Raw genomic sequence first — 16,941 nt, forward strand, 5'->3', positions numbered from 1 at the left:
AAGCCCCACATAAGCTTATGTCTAAGAAAGGCAAGAACAAAGCCAGAAGATAAAAGTTAATCAGGAGCAGTGAGGGGGCCCACTCTGTGTAGAGAAGTGCAGGCCACCCCACTCACATCACCTCCTTGACTGCTGTCACCAGCACCCAGGAGGCAAAGGACAGGCCGCTTACAGGGAGATGCGGTGAGCAGGGGAGGGGAAGTGCTGGAGCCAAGGCTGACAGAGCCGGGACCTGAACCCGAGTTGGCCGAGTCCAAGGCTTGAGGACTTGCCTTGATACCGCACTGTGAAAGTGAAAGTTAAATGGTTTGGTTGTGGCCACGGAGGCTGCACTGATTTCCTAGGTCCCCTTTAAGCACCGTGAGCCTCAGTTCTACATCGTCTGTAAAATGATGATTGAGCATGTGCGTGTGCATGTGTGTGTGTGCACGCATGTGACAGAGAGAACAAGGGGACGGAGGACACCAAAAACACTGGTGGCTGATGGCTGTCTTAATCACCATCTAAATGTACGTGTATCACTCAAAGTTATGGACACAACAGCTTAACAGACAGGTAGAGAGTGGCTCCTGTTTGTTCATACAAACCTAGTCCTTTTAATCTTTCTGGCAGCTCTCACTTGAAATAAATGCATTAAATAATCCTTGGGTGCCTGCAATGTAACAGGAGCTCTATCATAGGCTCTAGTGGATACGGCAGGAGGTAACCTAATTCTCTCTCTAGAGTTATCTTGTGGGGAAGACAGAAAAATAATTAGGCAGACAGACCAATAATTATAAATAACATAATTTCAGGTACTGAAAGGATCTATAGAAGATCAAGTGTGATAGTTCATGCGTGACAGAGGCCAGGTGAGGATTAAGGGTTTTGCTTTGGATGAGATGGTCAGGGAAGACCTCTCTGAGGTGACAGTTGAGCTGAGATTCAAATGAAGAATCTGTCATAGAAAGTAGGGAAAGAACACTTTGGGTAAAAAAAAAAGCTAGAGTTGACCCTTGAATAATGTGGGGACTGGGGTACTGACCTCTTCCTTACACAGTAGAAAATCTGTGCATGACTTTTGACTGCCCCCAAACTTAGTTATCTCTCAACATCCATGAGGGATTGGTTCTAGGATCTCCCCATCCCCTGGAGATACCAAAATCCAAAGACGCCCAAGTCCCTTGTATAAATGGCATAGATCAATGCATATAGTCGGCCTTATGTATCCACTGACCTGTGCAGTTCAAAACTTTTAACGGTCAACTGTATAGAGGCCTGTGGTGGGAAAAAAAGTGTCACCTCTTTGAGTAACTGAACTCCATCTGACCTTCTCCAGAGCAGAATGAATGACAGGGAGACTGGTACAGAGGAGGTCAGAGAGGCAGGGCCGTGAGGGTGCAGTGTATGGCTTTGGAAGCCACACACCGAAAGGTTAAGCAGGAGAGTAATGTGATCTGAATAGGCAGCAGTGCAGGGGGCAGGAGGGCAGGCAAGGCCACCAGTCGGGCTGCTACTGTAGCGGCTCTGGGGAGGGAGAGGAGGGGATGGAGGCTGGGAGAATCATCTGGGGACAGAGATAATGAAACCTGTTGGTGGACCTAATATGTGGAGTGAAGGATGACTTGCAGGTTTGGTCTTAGTACCTGGGTAGTGGTGGTGACAATAACTGGGATGGAAAATGCTGGGGGAGAAGCCACTTCGGTGGCAGTCGAGGAGGTGGTCATTCTGTTTTGGAGAGTGGTTAGTGTGCTATGTGAAATACAGCTATAAAAGACATAAAAAGCGTCTGTTTGTGACATTCCATAGACAATGCTTGGATTCTACTAACAAGTCTCCTCTAAAACTCTCAGTCTTTGTGTAGAACTCTAAAACAAACCCCAAAGAATAATGCTTGTTTCAGAAACCTCACATGCACACGAGGATGCTCTGTTAACATTAAGTGAGTTAAATCAATGTCAGGTGATCTGAGCTGTATTACTGACTGAATCATTAAATTGGTGTATGACCAGGTTGCCACCCTTGGACTGTTACCTCATTTCTAAAATGAGATAACCACTGTTCCCTTCTGCATTTCAGAATTTCATGAAGATTAATTAGATGTGTCCATAACAACAGGACTTGGAACATAATCTTCAATGCAATATGATGACATGTTACAATTATAGAATGCTAAGGCATGGCTAGGTCAGCTCACTAAGTCACTCCTGGCATGTAAGCAAGCATTAGTTAAAACGGGGCTTTTCAGTTCTCTAGGGAGAGATCAGAGTGGCTGACATGAGAGTCTGGGCGAGGTTTGGAAAAATAGTGTACAACTTCTCTAAAAGCAGGGCCCCAGGTCCTTTGCTTCACAAGAATGATCATTTACCATGTCACTACTTGACACTCATCATATTTATGCAGCTAAGCCGGGGGTGGCCAAGATGTTACATATCAGAATGAAGGAAAGAATTATCTCTCAGTCTTTGACCTTGAGAAGTCCTGTTGGCAGGTGAACAGAGAAAAACTGGGTGGCGCGGCAAGCTCAGTCCCACTCTGTTCCAGTGGTTCAGCGACAATCCAGCTTGGTAGGTCTGAGTTAGCTCCAGGAAGGATCCCGCCAGCTCACTCCAGCAGCAGTGGCTGAGTAGGCCCCTTCCCTGGTCAGGAAGCTCTGCCTCAGCAGTGTGGGAACTGCTTCTTCTTCTTGAACACTGGGCTCCACTCCTTAAACTCTGACGGATGAAGACCCATACATCCCAGTGACATTTCAACTTGTGCATTTTCCCCAGTTAATTCGTTTTACATGTACAGTGTGCCTGCCATGATGTGTGTGACTGTGCCCCTGGATTCACCAAACAGCTGCCAGCTGAATTCTCTCACGCGAGAGAATCCTGGCAATGCGAGCACACCGGCATTAATTATTTATAAACACAGGCTAGAAGGAAGTCAAAATCAAAGTCAAGTGAAATTCAAAACGTAGAGATGGTAATCTTAAAGCAGCACTTGATTCTGGGGTTCAACATGTGACAACAGGAATGGACGTGAACGTCTCTATTTAGGGTTCGACTCTGAAGTGTAATTTGATTTCCTGGAAATTGTTTCCTCTTGGATTAGGTTGCGGTGAAAACACCAAGGCGCGTGACAAGGACAATGGCTGCCTGAATGGGCTTCTCAAAGGTACGAAGTAATGAACTGAATGACTCAAGTCCAAAAATACCACTTAGGTCTCCAGAAAGTGGTAGTTTCAGGTACTTTTAGCCCTGCATTACCCAGATAGTTGTCTCCTGCCCATTCTACACATTACATATGTGAGGAAACAAGGTCTTAGAATAGAGGCCATAAATCCTGGGGGACATGATAACGAATACGTTGATTCCCACATTTTACATAGGAGTCTGCCTAGGGAAATTTTCCCAAATTAATGAGCATGCTTGTAGGCAATAAATTAAATAAGACCACCATGCTGGATTCTTAAAAATGAACCTATAAATCAACAGGAAGTGAATTTCACACAAGCACAATGCAGAATGTGAAAATGAGAAGACCCGGCATTTGCTCTCCTACCTGGGCTCTCCTGAGTCATTTTCCTCCTCTTCTTCCTCACTTCCGCTGTACTCGTATTCTGTCTCATCTATAGAGAAATTCACAGAAGGTTAGTGCATAAAAAAGATACCAGAGCTCTGTAAAACCCATCCCCCTTGTTTTATAGGTAAGTAAACTGAGGTCCAAAGAGCTTTTGTTGACTCTGAGATCCAGGCCTCCAGATTTGAGCTCCAAGAGTTCCTATCAGCTGGATTCAAGTACATGGAATTAACCACATCTAATAGTGTCCCAGACAACTCCAGATCTCTGTCCCTAACGGTGTTCACAAGGAAGTGAAAATGAGGAATGGAAACATCACCTTTCAGTTTGTGTTAATTCATGATGTATATAGAACTACCTCAATACCTCAATGAATCTTTTATTGGCTCACTGTTAATTTATGGACCGTATTAATCGGTTTTCAAGTAGGAAATTTAATATGACTTATATGGACTCACAAATTGCTTTTAGATATCTTGATACATACCAGACAGATACTTTTGACAATATGTGCTATTAAAAATATAGTTAAATGTGTTTTAATTGACCCGCTGGGGACATCTATTTAATTCAATATTATATTAAGCAACTTAACATGCAACAGTGAATAAGACTGAGTCTTTGCTTTGGAAGAATCTAATGGGCAAGAGGGACAAATAACAAATTAGAGTCCCCATGATTATGAAGAAAGGGAACTAATCTTTGTTGGGTATCACCCACACCAGCCACCATGCTAGAGGCTATACTCATGTTCTCCCATTTATTCTTTTAAGAATCTTTTAAAATAATACCTGTTTTTCAAATGAAGATACTGAGATTATAAGAGGTTAAGTAATATGACCAATGTCATTTCATTAATAAATCTGGGCTTTGGATTTAGAATTCAATACAAAACTTTTCCAATTTTAAAACTAGTCTTCCAACATATTATATGCTAAATAGAAGTTCACAAAATTGCAATGTGATATCAGAAAAAGAAGCAGCTAAGTCCACTGTAGACGGGGCACAGAGAAATCTTTGAGGGGAAACGAGCATGGCCTTAGAAGGTCACTGGCCCTTTTCCAGGCAGATGGCAGCTGAAAGTGGTGAGAAAAGAGCTTTCTAAGCAAAATAACCACCTGACAGTGGCTGACAGTATCCGAGTGCATGACATATTCAAAAAACAGTGAGTTGTGAGTGGCTAGATCCGCGCATAAGAAAAGCAGGTGGCGTGAGAAAGGCTAGCAGGTCTGATATGGCTTGCTGATCCTTCCATAAACCACACCGAGAACTTTTCTGTGGGCAGTGGGCTCCTTTGGGGGAACTTTTCATTTCGACCAAGGGAGGGTAATGTCACATTAATGTTATACTTTCATAGCCATGGATTAGTAATTACAATTTGGCAGATATTTGTGCACCCGTAAGAAGGAATTAAAACTGCAATTAGTTTATATTGCCACCAGGGGCAGCAGATACATGCTGAGGACTACTGCATTTGATCATAAACTTTAACACACTTTGCCTTCCATACCGTTTAGCCATTAAAGGGATTAAAAAAAAAAAAAATGAAGCCGAAAGTGTGATGGCTTTAAGTGTATTTTTTAAAATCACAAGTTAGCTTCACATACTCAATTTTAGTCCACTTATGAAATGTAAAGAACCTTCATAAAGTGTTTCAATATTCTACATTAAAAGTTTAATATTCCAAACTTTCCTGAAATGAATCAACAGAATTCAAAGTAAAATGAAGAGATTTTATCTATTAAAGGGAATGATAACAAGGAATAAAGCACCCAATTAATCTAATTATTTTTACTCTCTAGGGTAGAACCTTCATTTATCAGCCTCCTAATTATAATATTTCTCCAGAATCTGGTTTGATTGCTTTTATATTACTGGCTTAAATTAGCATGTGTCAACATATTTTAAGGAAAAGATATGAGGTAAAAAAATCATAAAGCAACGCACATTAAAATTGTTTGATTCTACAGTGGTTACCAGAAAGGAAGAGGAGTTGGGGGAGGTAGAAGAGCCTAAAGGGGTCAAATATGTGATGATGGAAATATAAGACTTGATTTTGGGTGGTGATCACACAGTGTAATATACTGATGATGTATTACAGAACTGTACACTTGAAACTAATATAATCTTATTAACTGACATCACCCTAATAAATTTAATAAAATTTTAAAAACTGTTTGATTCAACCAAAAGCTGGTCTTAGAGTGACTGAGAGTAGAAAAGTATTAAAGGGAGAAAATTAAGTCATTTGATCAAACTGAGCAAACGGAATAAGATATTTGATCAGTGCTCTTTCTTGGGGAGCAGACCAAAATGAGGCTCTAAGTCTCATCAGAATTAGGTTCCTTAAATTTCCATGTAACAGTTGAGTATCCCTACCGCCTAAAATGTTACTCTTCTACTTTGCAGAGAAGGAACACATTAAAAATAGTCTATTTTTTTCATGGGGTGGAGAGTTCTGACTCACATTCCGGAGTCTGTAACACCAAAATGTGAAAATAACCTGAGGTACAAACTTTATCCCTTCCTATTGGTCAGGGGCAGAGAGGTCGGAGGTTCTCAGAAAGTAACCCTGAACAGTACTGGAAAATTAGACATCAATAAAGAATTGTCTAAATAAGAATAGATAACACTTACTGAGGATGTCCATGTTCCAGACATTGTATTCAGAAATTTACATGCACTCTCCCACTTAATCTTTGCAACAATGCCAGTCAATACTAGTTATTATAAACCCAGTCCTATTTTAAAAATTAGAAAACTAGGGAGAAGTTCACCTAACTCTTAAAGGGCAGAGCTAGATTTGAACTCAGAATCTGAATCTGAAAACAGGGTTCTGAGCACTTAATCTACTCTATGTACCCACAGTAAATTAAAGTTCCTTTTTAGAGAAGGTTACCTGGAATGGCTGCATGTCTGACATACCACCTTAAAAAAGTCCCTTTAAAATTTTGATTCATGGAGTGGCCTATGACCACTATTAAAAAAAAAAAAAAGCCCAGCAACCTCTTTTCTATCACTGAGACTGTAAGAACGTTCATTCTGACTTCCAAATAACTAAATTAGACATGAACCTCTAGCATAAAACTCAAATGTTGAAAACTGCCAGCATAGAAAAATGTCAACTAGATTTTTTTTTAGGTTGTCTGTCTTCTGTAGATTTTTAGTCTTCAAAACATGAATATTCATTTGAATTAAGAAAACCACTTGTCATATGAAACCGCTCCATAGTATCACTCAACAGGACTCTCTTTGTTCAGCGTCTGGAGAAGGTAATATTTCTCGCAGTTCTATTCTCTCGTGAAAGATTCCATTCAGCATGGCACTCCACTGATGCCCACAAGCCACGACCTCGGGGGCAGCCCCTCACACTTAAGAATAATGCAGGGCCATTTGAAATCCCCTCAGTCACCTTCAAATACATCAAGAGCTCAGGACTCACTCGATCTTTTGTTTCCCTTGTTGAAATACAAATGTGCTTCTAACCTTTCTCTCCTCGCTTTTTCTTTGTCCTATCGATATGGTCCTTAAGCTGAATGCGGACCTGTCGTTCATTAGGTTGGTCTCGTATAAACGGATGCTTCATCAGTTGCTCTGTCGCTGGTCGCTGGCTATGATTCTTTACCAAACAGCTCTCAATAAATGACTGAAATTTTTTTGACCTGCCAAACAAAAGAGATGAACCACAGATTAAAAGACAATCCAAAGAAAGGCAAACATATTTTTTTGAGATGTTGGAATTAAAAAAGAATAAAGAAAAATAGGTCCAGCCGGCCAACATAGAGATCAACCCATCACAAAGTGGGTCTAGCCCTTTATTAGGCACAATGGGTTCTTAGGCATCATCACCATCAACACACAACTTGTGGAATCCATGGTAGTGATATATGTGAAAAGTATGTATTTTTTTGCACAGTTTATACATAATATCTCACAGAAAACCAAAAGAAACCAGAGAAGTAAAAGACCCTGCTGGGAATCATACCTGGAAGTTCTGTTGGAATAAGAGAACCAGAGCCGGGTCTTATACAATTAGGAGGAAATCACTTTGGGGAAAGGACAATTCAAGGAGGCATAAAATCAGTGAAAAACTACAGCGGGGAGTGAGCACACTATATATCAGGGGACAGTGAAGTGTGTTGTCTAAGTGAGGCAGAAATGCAAGCTGGGAAAAGGAAAACCAAGGTTGGATTGGGGAGGCCATTTAGTAAAAATAAGCAAGATTATTCTATGGCAAAGTGAAAATTAAGAAAAAAAATTTAACTGGTAAATTCTGAATCATTTTTGAACTTTGCTTTCCAATTCATTAGAAGAGGATATATGTATGTGTTTGCTATCAACCCAAGGACGTGGAAACTTAACTATAAGGGACTAAGTTCATAACCAGCAGCAAATTATCTCCCTCTATACAGGCAATATTTCTTCAAAGATACACCCTGTGCCACAGACCCACAGGGTCAGGAGATGATGTAAGACATCACACCAATGATTAGGGCAGCAAGTACACAATGCAGTAGAAATTAACGGTGGACTTTAGCTATGATTCATGAGTTGATCATGCATGTTTTTGCTGAATTTATTATTTTCCGGAATGATAAATAATTAAGCTCATGACTCTACAGCATGCCTTTCTAAGGTGTTCCACAGCACATCACCCTCCCAGACCTTGGCGGAGCCCTGGTCACCCCTCTCCTCAGAGCAGGAAGGTAATCTGTTTTGTGCTCTCTGTCGCCCTCTTGTGAAGCACTGTGGTGTTACAGGAACAGATTCCAGGAGCTAGCCTTCCCCAAGTTTCCTGGGAGGCCCAGGGCAAGCCTCTGTGTGTGTGTGTGTGTGTGCTTGCATGTACGTTTACTTAAGGCCTGAAATGTATCCTCACCAATCAGAATACAATGGTGAGCATCTTCTGCACCATTCAAATACAAAAGGACATTCTTATATGCACCACTGTTCAGTCCTGCCCAGGTCAAAGCAGTTTCTCACCTTTTCCCCTCTTTTTAAAATACCGAATTATTGGTATTTTTTCCTCCCTAAAATTCTGAGCTATGTTCAAGCTTTTAAATTAGTTTACATAGAAGTAAAGGTAACCTTCTATGCTTGGGGTCACCCCAGGATGAATCAGGATTGGACTAGAAATAGTGACAGCACTACAGACATGCTGTGCCTCCCTCTAAGTCCTTCAGTCCCCACTTGCTCTCTCCACACTGGCAACAACCCTCAGTGGTCGGACATGCTTGCGTCATGTCTGTACCATGAGCACCCTACCTGCTCTTACACGTTTGATAAACCTGAATGCATGAAGGGTTACCAGCTGAGAGTTCTGGACAAGAGCTGTCAGAGGGCCACCTTCAAATCTGTGCTCATGGTACAGACTTGGAGAGTACTGTTGGACAGGCTTTCTCTCATCCACCAGGGAAATCTTCGGAGGCACAAATGTGATACCACCTAAAGAGAGACCTTGTACAAAACAAAAAAACAACCCCAACAACCTATAATGAATTCATGAATCTCCCCTAAGGAATAACTGAATGAGATTAACATGCATAAAGAAATAAACAAACTCTGCACGGTGCTTTTCTAGGTAGAAAGTCCCTACTGCAGCAGCACGGAGGGACCTGGAGAACATTATGCTAAGTGAAATAAGCCAGTCGGAGTAAGACGAATACCATATAATTTCACTCATATGTGGAATCTAATGAACAAACTGAACTAACAAGGAAAACGGGGACAGACTCAGAGATGGAGAGCAGATGACAGCTAGTGGAGCGGGGAGGTGAGGGAGTGAAGGGATTGAGCAAAAAGGAAAAAGGGCTCATGGACATGGACAGCAGTGTGGTGACTGCTGCGGGGAGTGGGTATAAGAGGACTAAATGGTAATGGAAAAAAATATACGATAAAGGTTCAATTTAAAAAAAAACAAAAAAAGGAGAAAATCCCTATTAGAAAAATGAAAACAAAAACAAATTCAGACAGAAGACTATTAAATATTCACAAGGAATGCAAATGGAAGTTTTTTTTTCCACTTGCAAGTAGAAGGAAGTGTTCATTTTTTATAAAGTGGTCGGCTATTAATTAGAGGATGATAAATAAATCATGCCCAATTTAAAAATGAGATCCAGGCTTAACAGACTGCCCATTCCATTCCCTGATACTGGCACCTCAAAAAAGTCAGAGGAATCTCCAGGATGAAAATGTGTTCAAGAAGTTTCATGGAACCCACTTGGTACAGGGTCACGTTTCCAGAATCTATCCTGGTGGGAAAGAACCTCAAGAGATATTCAAGAGGATAACTGTGGGCTCAAAGCGTATGGGTGGGTGGGGGAGGCAAGATGCAGAACCGCGAAGCTGGAAATGTATTCCACATCTTCTGCAAATGGCACTGTGTTTGAAGAGAAAAAAATGCTTACTTACAACAAGTCTTCAAAGAAAGATTCATTGCCTCTTATTTAAATTAGTGTGACCAAAGAATCAATATACTTAATTATACATTTAATTAAAACTAAAAACACTTCACCTGTGTTGAACACCACCTGGCTGTTTGCTGAGTGGTCTTAAGGGTTTAAAGTACATTTATATGACTTTATTGTTAGAATCTCTGCTGCCAGTAATTTAGTTGTCTTTTTTATTTTAAAGAAATGCCTAAGATTAGTAATACTAATTTCCCAAGAGTTGGCATGGAGAGATAAATGTTAATGATTGGAGCTTAAAGTCTGAGACATTAGTTCTTATAATACCAATGTCACTGGATACTTTATCCTCCCAGTCTTTCCTGTTTATATAATAAATTGTGTTAAAGGAATTAAAAATGCTCAAAAGATTATTACATTAATCATTATAACCAGACAGGCAAAAAGTTTTCAGTAATCACAGAACTGACTCCCTAAATGTATTTTGACCTTTAAAACGTTTTTGCCCAGAACTACCCTTTTTTTCTATTTGAGCCTCCATCACTTCCTGTGTGACTGTCTGTGCCGCAGTTCCCCTGGCTGCAAACGTGGATGTCGTTAAGTACTTATCTCAGAAGACTGTTGTGATAATTAAATGAATTAATTCATGAAAAATGCTTACAATGGTGCTTGCTACATGTATGTACATGCATTTGCACACATAAATGCTATAGTTGTGTTTGTTATTATTGTTGTTATGATGATGATGACAACGACAATGACGATGTCCCAGCAATCTCTAGCCATCACCAGGCTTAAATATGTGTCTTGAGGGCTGGGAGTAGAAATTGAGACGGTCTCTCCATTTCTATTGAATTGAATAATATAATGTTCTTTGAGGGAGTTACTTCACATATATTTGGATTAGATACGCTGGTAGGAAGAGTCAACAAGACTGTTACTGCCAATGAGACTGCAGAAAAGGTTAATTAAAAAAGTTCATGTAGCAATTTTTGTTTTGACGTTAATAAAGTCCAAAGTTACACTATTACTAGCAAATTCAGTCTATTTGAAGTATTTTCTGAATTTGCTATTATCACTCTATTATTTAGAACACACACATAAGTAGCTCTGTCATTTCTTAAAACGAAAGTGCCTGGTGACCCACCAGGAATCAGAACTGGTGTTTCAGAAAGTAAGAGGAGTCACTGTAAGTTCTGGAGTAAAAGCAGAAGGTCAGGCTTCCAGGCTGGCTCTCCCAAGGATGGGCTCTGGACTGGCCAGGTAACCTCGCCAGGCCTGGCAGCCAAAGCGCAAGTGGGAGTCTTCACCTCTTTCTGGTGGTAAGAAATTATGATTCTTTTAATGATCTCAACGGAGCACAGCTTTGCCTGTGTGGAATCTTCACCTTCAAAGGGCACATGAAAAGAACAAGACCAACCGTCTTTTAAGGAACGAAGTTATCTCCATCTTCCTCGGGAAACTCCTGTGTGAGGGCAGGGGAGTGTGGGCGCACGTGGTGGGAAGACATCCTTTGTGGGAGATGGTTGGCCCATCTGGGTTGACCCCAGCCACACACAGAGACAGGAGGAGGGACTGGGAGTCCCAACTACTGTCCATTTGCTGGCGAGGTCATGGAGATGGAGGTGAGCACACCTTGCTCTCTTCTATTCAACCAAGAGACCGAACTACCGAATGACTGAGCCAGCTGAGCAATGACTAGAGACCCCTGACTGTAAGACTTCCTTAGCTCTGAGTCTTCTCCTCCTCACGTTGCTGGGGGAAGGAAGGGCCAGGTTCCTGCCAGGAGGGATGCTTTCCTTCCTTTTTTAGAATGAAAGGGGCAAGAACAGGGCTACTGCCTTTCTTTCCTCAATAGTAAGGTACAAGGAAAAATGTGCAACTAAGAGACTGGTATAGCTCATTCTCTACCACTTTAACCTTGAACTTAAGAGGCCGAGTGGTGCAGAAGAAAGAATGTGAGTTACAAACTTAGGAAACTAAAAGACTGTATACCCTTGTGCAAGGAGCATGACCTACCTGAGCCTGGCTCTCATCAGTAAAATGAGGACTCAGAGCATTTGTCTGACAGGGCTGGGGCTAAGATTATATATGTATCTTAACTTTACATACACACACACCCCCACACACACATATACATTACTGAGCCTGCAACATACATATTTCTTATAGGCCTTGTATGTTGCAGATTCAGCAATGTGAGTTGGAAATGATCTTGACTAGAATGCTTATAATGAAGAGTTCACTGCCCATCTCTACCCCAAGGCCGCCCCCCTTTGGTAGTATGTTCATATTACACAGAGAACAGTGCACTTCCACTGATAATTCATTTAGGCAAAGAATAGCTGGATATAAAAGAACATTTTGGAGTTTCGTTTCTTTTGATGTGGCACCGAGGTCTCCTCCCTTAAAAAATAAAAGGAAAATAAACAAAGTGCTTCTCTTCCTCCCAAACACTAGAAAGAGCGGATTAAAGCACACCCCATTTTAAATCACTGTAGACCTGGTTCTCCAAGACAAAGCACAACACACCCTTGAACAACACCATTTTGAACTGTATGGGTCCACTTATATGTGAATTTTTTCAATAAATACAGAGTGGGCTCTCCATATCCCCAAGTTCTGCATCCGAGGATTCAACCAACTGCAGGTTTGGAGGGCTGCAGGTATGCCTTGGTTTATGTCACTTTATACAGTGACTTGAGCATTCATGGGGGTCCTGGAACCAATCCCTCAAAGATATCAAGGAACAACTGTAGCAGAGTTTTTAGGGGGGGGGGTCAAAAGTTTTACGTGGGTTTTCAACTGCACAGGGACTGGCGCTCCTAACCGTGGTTCAAGGGTCAACTGCACTCTGCACTGAGAAACTGGAATTCTATTAGGGAAAAACGGGAGCCACACCACGTGCCCTGTGGCTGGAGCTGTGCACCGCCCCGTCAAGGCCAGGCTCTGAAGGGAGAGAGCGCTTTACCAGGGCTGTTGTTTCCCCTGCTCGCTAGCAAAGAGCCGGTAACTTTCCCTTCCCTGCCTGGCAGTACGGCTCTCTTGCTCCTTCCTGGCCTTCCTTCCGAGTTAGGCAAGGGCATGTAAGGAGGCTAGGTGACATGAAGCTGGCCTGCCTCCTCACTGTCCCCGGACTGACTGGCTCCCTGCAGTATCGTCCAAGTTCTCATTGCCCAAGGGTGGAAGCAGAAAAGACAGATTGTATGTTCCACAAAGTCTGTATTTCTCTAACAAGGTCAACGCAGGGTTGATTTTTTTTTTTTTTTGAACAATGAAAACTAAAATCCCAGTATAGGGGCTGTTCATTTAGTCTTCAGAGGGGCCAGGCAGGTCACGCAAAGGGCAGTGAAGGCCAGGTTAAGAGAAAACAGGACACGTGTGGTGATCAACCGGCTTCAGTTTCTGAGCTGGGGAGAGGTGGTGACAGGGACAGAAGGACAGTCTCTTACCCTAAAGGGCAGAGGGGCCCTTGGCAGGGAGGCACTGCATCAAACCTTTGCACAAAGGCCAGACATCTAAATGTTATGAGCCATCACCAGATTTATAACAGTTGGCAATTAATACAAATATTCTTCAAACAAAACCTATGTGTGGATGGCCCTCTTGTCCTCTGTGGGAAAGCTGGAAACATCTGTCTAGTGGCAGTGCAGGGAGAGTAGAAGGGAACAAGGTGCGTGAAGCCCACTGTGTACCGCAGGCCCCATGGGGAGGCTGGGAGTGAAGGACAAGCAGAAACCTAGCGCCACAGACACTTCCAGGGGACAGGACTGAGCTGCCTCCTCTCCCCAGGGCTCTGTTGCAGGGAGAAAGAAGGAAGCAGGGCCCGGGCACCCCAGCGATCACATGCTGTGCGGGCGCCCAATGGAAGGCTGTTGCTGGGGAGAGAACGGTCCCCTCACACCACAGTGACCCTCCGGAGGGAGAGGCAGGAGCGGAGAAGGCTCTGCCTCCTTGTTACCAATAGCAACTCTCTCTCTCTCTTCCTGCAGCCTGGGCAACTCCTGCGCTGTTGTCCCTTCCGGCTGTCTCCTTCCCTTTCTCGGTGCTGTGTGCCTTCCTCTTGTTCCACCAGGGTTGCTCTGCCTTTCCTAGATGACTGGTATTAATCGAGACTGTGCTCCGCACAGTGGAGGGGGAAATTGTGGGTGGGTGGGTAAGAAACAGTGGGGCTCCAGTCAAGGGCTTAATCATGAAGTGGCACAACAAGGGGCAGAACTGTCTGTCCCTCTAACTGGCCAGCATATGTCTCTAGAAAAGTATAGGGGATCGCAGGTGGTCCAGAAATTGGCCTGGTGCAAGGGGAATCACAGGTTTGAGAAGGCATCAGGAAGGATGCACCAAAGCCGCCAGGGTAAAAGGAGGGAGCAATGCATTTTTGTTATAGGCTGATTAGGCACAAACACCCTGATATACGTACAATGTGTCAGAAGTCCAACGTCCGGCCTAACCTGCCAATATCCGTTTCCCAAACGTCAGGCAACCATGTACCACTGACACAATTTTTCACCAAACCCTTACACCACCCAGACTAGAATTCACTTAGTATTTTTCCTTTAAGTCACTTTTTCATGTGAATAAGTTTATTAAAAGAGAGGCTCTATCACTACTCAAAATAAGAAGCCAGTATTGCCTGCCATAAAGAGAAAGCTCTAGAAAACCAAAAATTAGAAATGTTCATGCAGTTTCATGAAGCCATCTCACATACTAAAAGGTATGTGTATGCACTTAGAGAACTACTGTCTTAAAAAAATAGAAGAGAAGGCAGTCAACCTAATGAGCTGATTCTCTGAACTATTGCCCTCTATTCTGAGATGTTCTGTGCCACTAGAAAAGACATTACTTGGATTCCACTATCCATTTTAGCTGAGCTCCTTACCTGAAAGATGTGGGGATAAAGATCTGCTGTGCAAATACAGAAGGCCCCCCTTATCCACGGGGGCACATTCTGAGACCCCCAGTCGATGCCTGAAACTACAGACAGTGCAGAACCCTAGAAAGATTATGTTTTTTCCCCATACATACGTGCCTATGATAAAATTTAATTTATAAGTTAGGTACAGGAAGAGATTAACAACAATAACTAATAAAGAAATAGAACAATGATCACAATAACTGCAATCAAAGTTATGTGCACGTGTCTCTCAAAATATCTTACTGTGATGCACTCACTTTTCTTCTTCATACAATGATGGGAGATGATACAGTCCTATACAATGAGACGAAGTGAGGTGAACGACGTAGGCGTTGTGATGTAGCATTAGGCTACACAGGGTCACCTGCTTTGGGTGATTCTGGAGCATTAAGCCATGACAATGTCGATGGCTGGGGAAATGTAATACTTTTGGACAGCAGTTGACCACAAGTAACTGAAACCTTGGAAAGTGAATCCATGGATTAAGGGGAACTACTATAGTAACTCAATATGCATTATTCAATGAAATGTATGACTCATATTAAAACGACTCACCAAGTCTTAGTGTATATAGTCTAATCCTGTCAGCAGGACCTAAGTATTCAAGTTAGTCCAAAAAAGAATCACAGGAAAACCCGCCTTTGGATCTATAAAACACTGAGGGCCAAACTCACCATTTCTTAGACTTCAGCCGTGGCGCTGGGTTCCGGGGGATGAGGAAGAGGGCTCTCATTGGGTGCATGTCACAGAGAGCTGCAAGAGACCAAAACAAGGGCCAGCTCCAGTGAGGAGGCCGAACTCACGCCAAGCGTGTCCTAGCTGTGCAGCCAGTGCTGCCAAATGGCTCCCTGAGTCCACGCACGGCCAGCGAGCGGAGTCAGGAGAGCGCGGAGCCTCCATCTGGTGAGCACTGGAAGGAGCTGATGTCTAATTACAGGAGTCTCTTAAAATACAACATGTTTCAGCTAGATAGTAACATCTCCACTTTGACTTTATAATTAAGGAAACAAAGTTAAAGGGTCAAGGAGGTTTGCTTTGGTATAAATAACCACCTAGAATTCCAAGTAAACAACATCAAGATAACAACTACAATGGAAATGCTTAAGTTATTCTACATAGTTAAAAGCTCAAGTGTTAAAAATAATGGATCTTTGAGTACCTATGATCTATTTCTTACACACCGAAGGCTCATCCAAATGCAATGTTCTCTACGTAGATCTTGAGTATAAAACACTACACCAGACACCATTCTCCCTATATTTCCAAACACCCTCAATGGCTTTCCAGGTTTTCTGATGGGTTTTTGTTTCACTTCATTCCTTGGCCCCAGGAAGACCAGAGGATTAAGGCAAACGAAGTCTGGCAGGAAAATTATAAAACTTTCTCAACTTATAAACATGATATTATTGTTTATAGTGAAAGCACTCAAACATTCTTATTTTAATAAAAAATATCTCACTAGTTTACTTTTCAAATATCTGGGAGTACCTTTTCCTGTGCGTCTAGAAGAATATAATCTCCCTTAAAGCTAAAGAATTCTGTGGACTGAAATTTATTTTTAGCCCTTTCAACCATATTATCAAGAATGATAATATGGTTTTAAGACTGTACTATATTATTTTTACAGTTCATAAATGCCTATTAGCATTGTGGATGAGGGGAAATTTGTCAACAGACTTGAAATCAATCACACTATGTATGAATTCTACCAACTCTAGAGTGGGAAATAAGAAAATTATGATGACTTGAAGGTAAAAAAAAAAATCATATGATCTTAACAACCTGTCCTATAAATAAGGGGCCTCTGAAAAGCAGGCACCAAGGTGTTGTTAAATATGAGAAGGGGAAATTTCTGCCTCAAAGGAAGTAGGGAGGGAGCCAGGGAAGGCTGGGAGAGTCATCAGATTGCTATGCAAGTCTCATCAGCGTGAGGTGAGAGGGCGAACAAGTGGGCAGAAGTGTGCAGACTGTCTTCCAGCCTAAGGAAACGAAGGAATAAAACTGAGGAGTGAAAGCTGCCTGCAAAGAAAGGAAGCCTGTGCCTTCCAGGACATGCGCTGCTGCCTTATGTCCCTG

At 42.3% G+C, this 16,941-nt stretch overlaps 1 protein-coding gene across 6 annotated transcripts in view; it reads right to left on the bottom strand.

Annotated features, from left to right (window-relative positions):
* The window catches only part of TNIK (TRAF2 and NCK interacting kinase), a 341,917-nt gene that overhangs the window by 92,625 nt on the left and 232,351 nt on the right, over positions 1-16,941 (bottom strand). For all 6 annotated transcript variants that reach the window (XM_054580511.1, XM_054580502.1, XM_054580527.1 and 3 more), the window contains exons 9-11: positions 15,540-15,618; positions 7,030-7,205; positions 3,526-3,592 (exon numbers count right to left, since the gene is read on the bottom strand). In XM_054580511.1, coding sequence (XP_054436486.1) covers positions 3,526-3,592; positions 7,030-7,205; positions 15,540-15,618 — 322 coding nt within the window. The remainder of the gene's footprint in view (positions 1-3,525; positions 3,593-7,029; positions 7,206-15,539; positions 15,619-16,941) is intronic.

Source organism: Pteronotus mesoamericanus, unplaced genomic scaffold (genome assembly GCF_021234165.1).
Source record: "Pteronotus mesoamericanus isolate MK-2021 breed Mesoamerican mustached bat unplaced genomic scaffold, CSHL_Meso_final contig_116, whole genome shotgun sequence".
NCBI classification, from domain to species: Eukaryota; Metazoa; Chordata; class Mammalia; order Chiroptera; family Mormoopidae; genus Pteronotus; species Pteronotus mesoamericanus.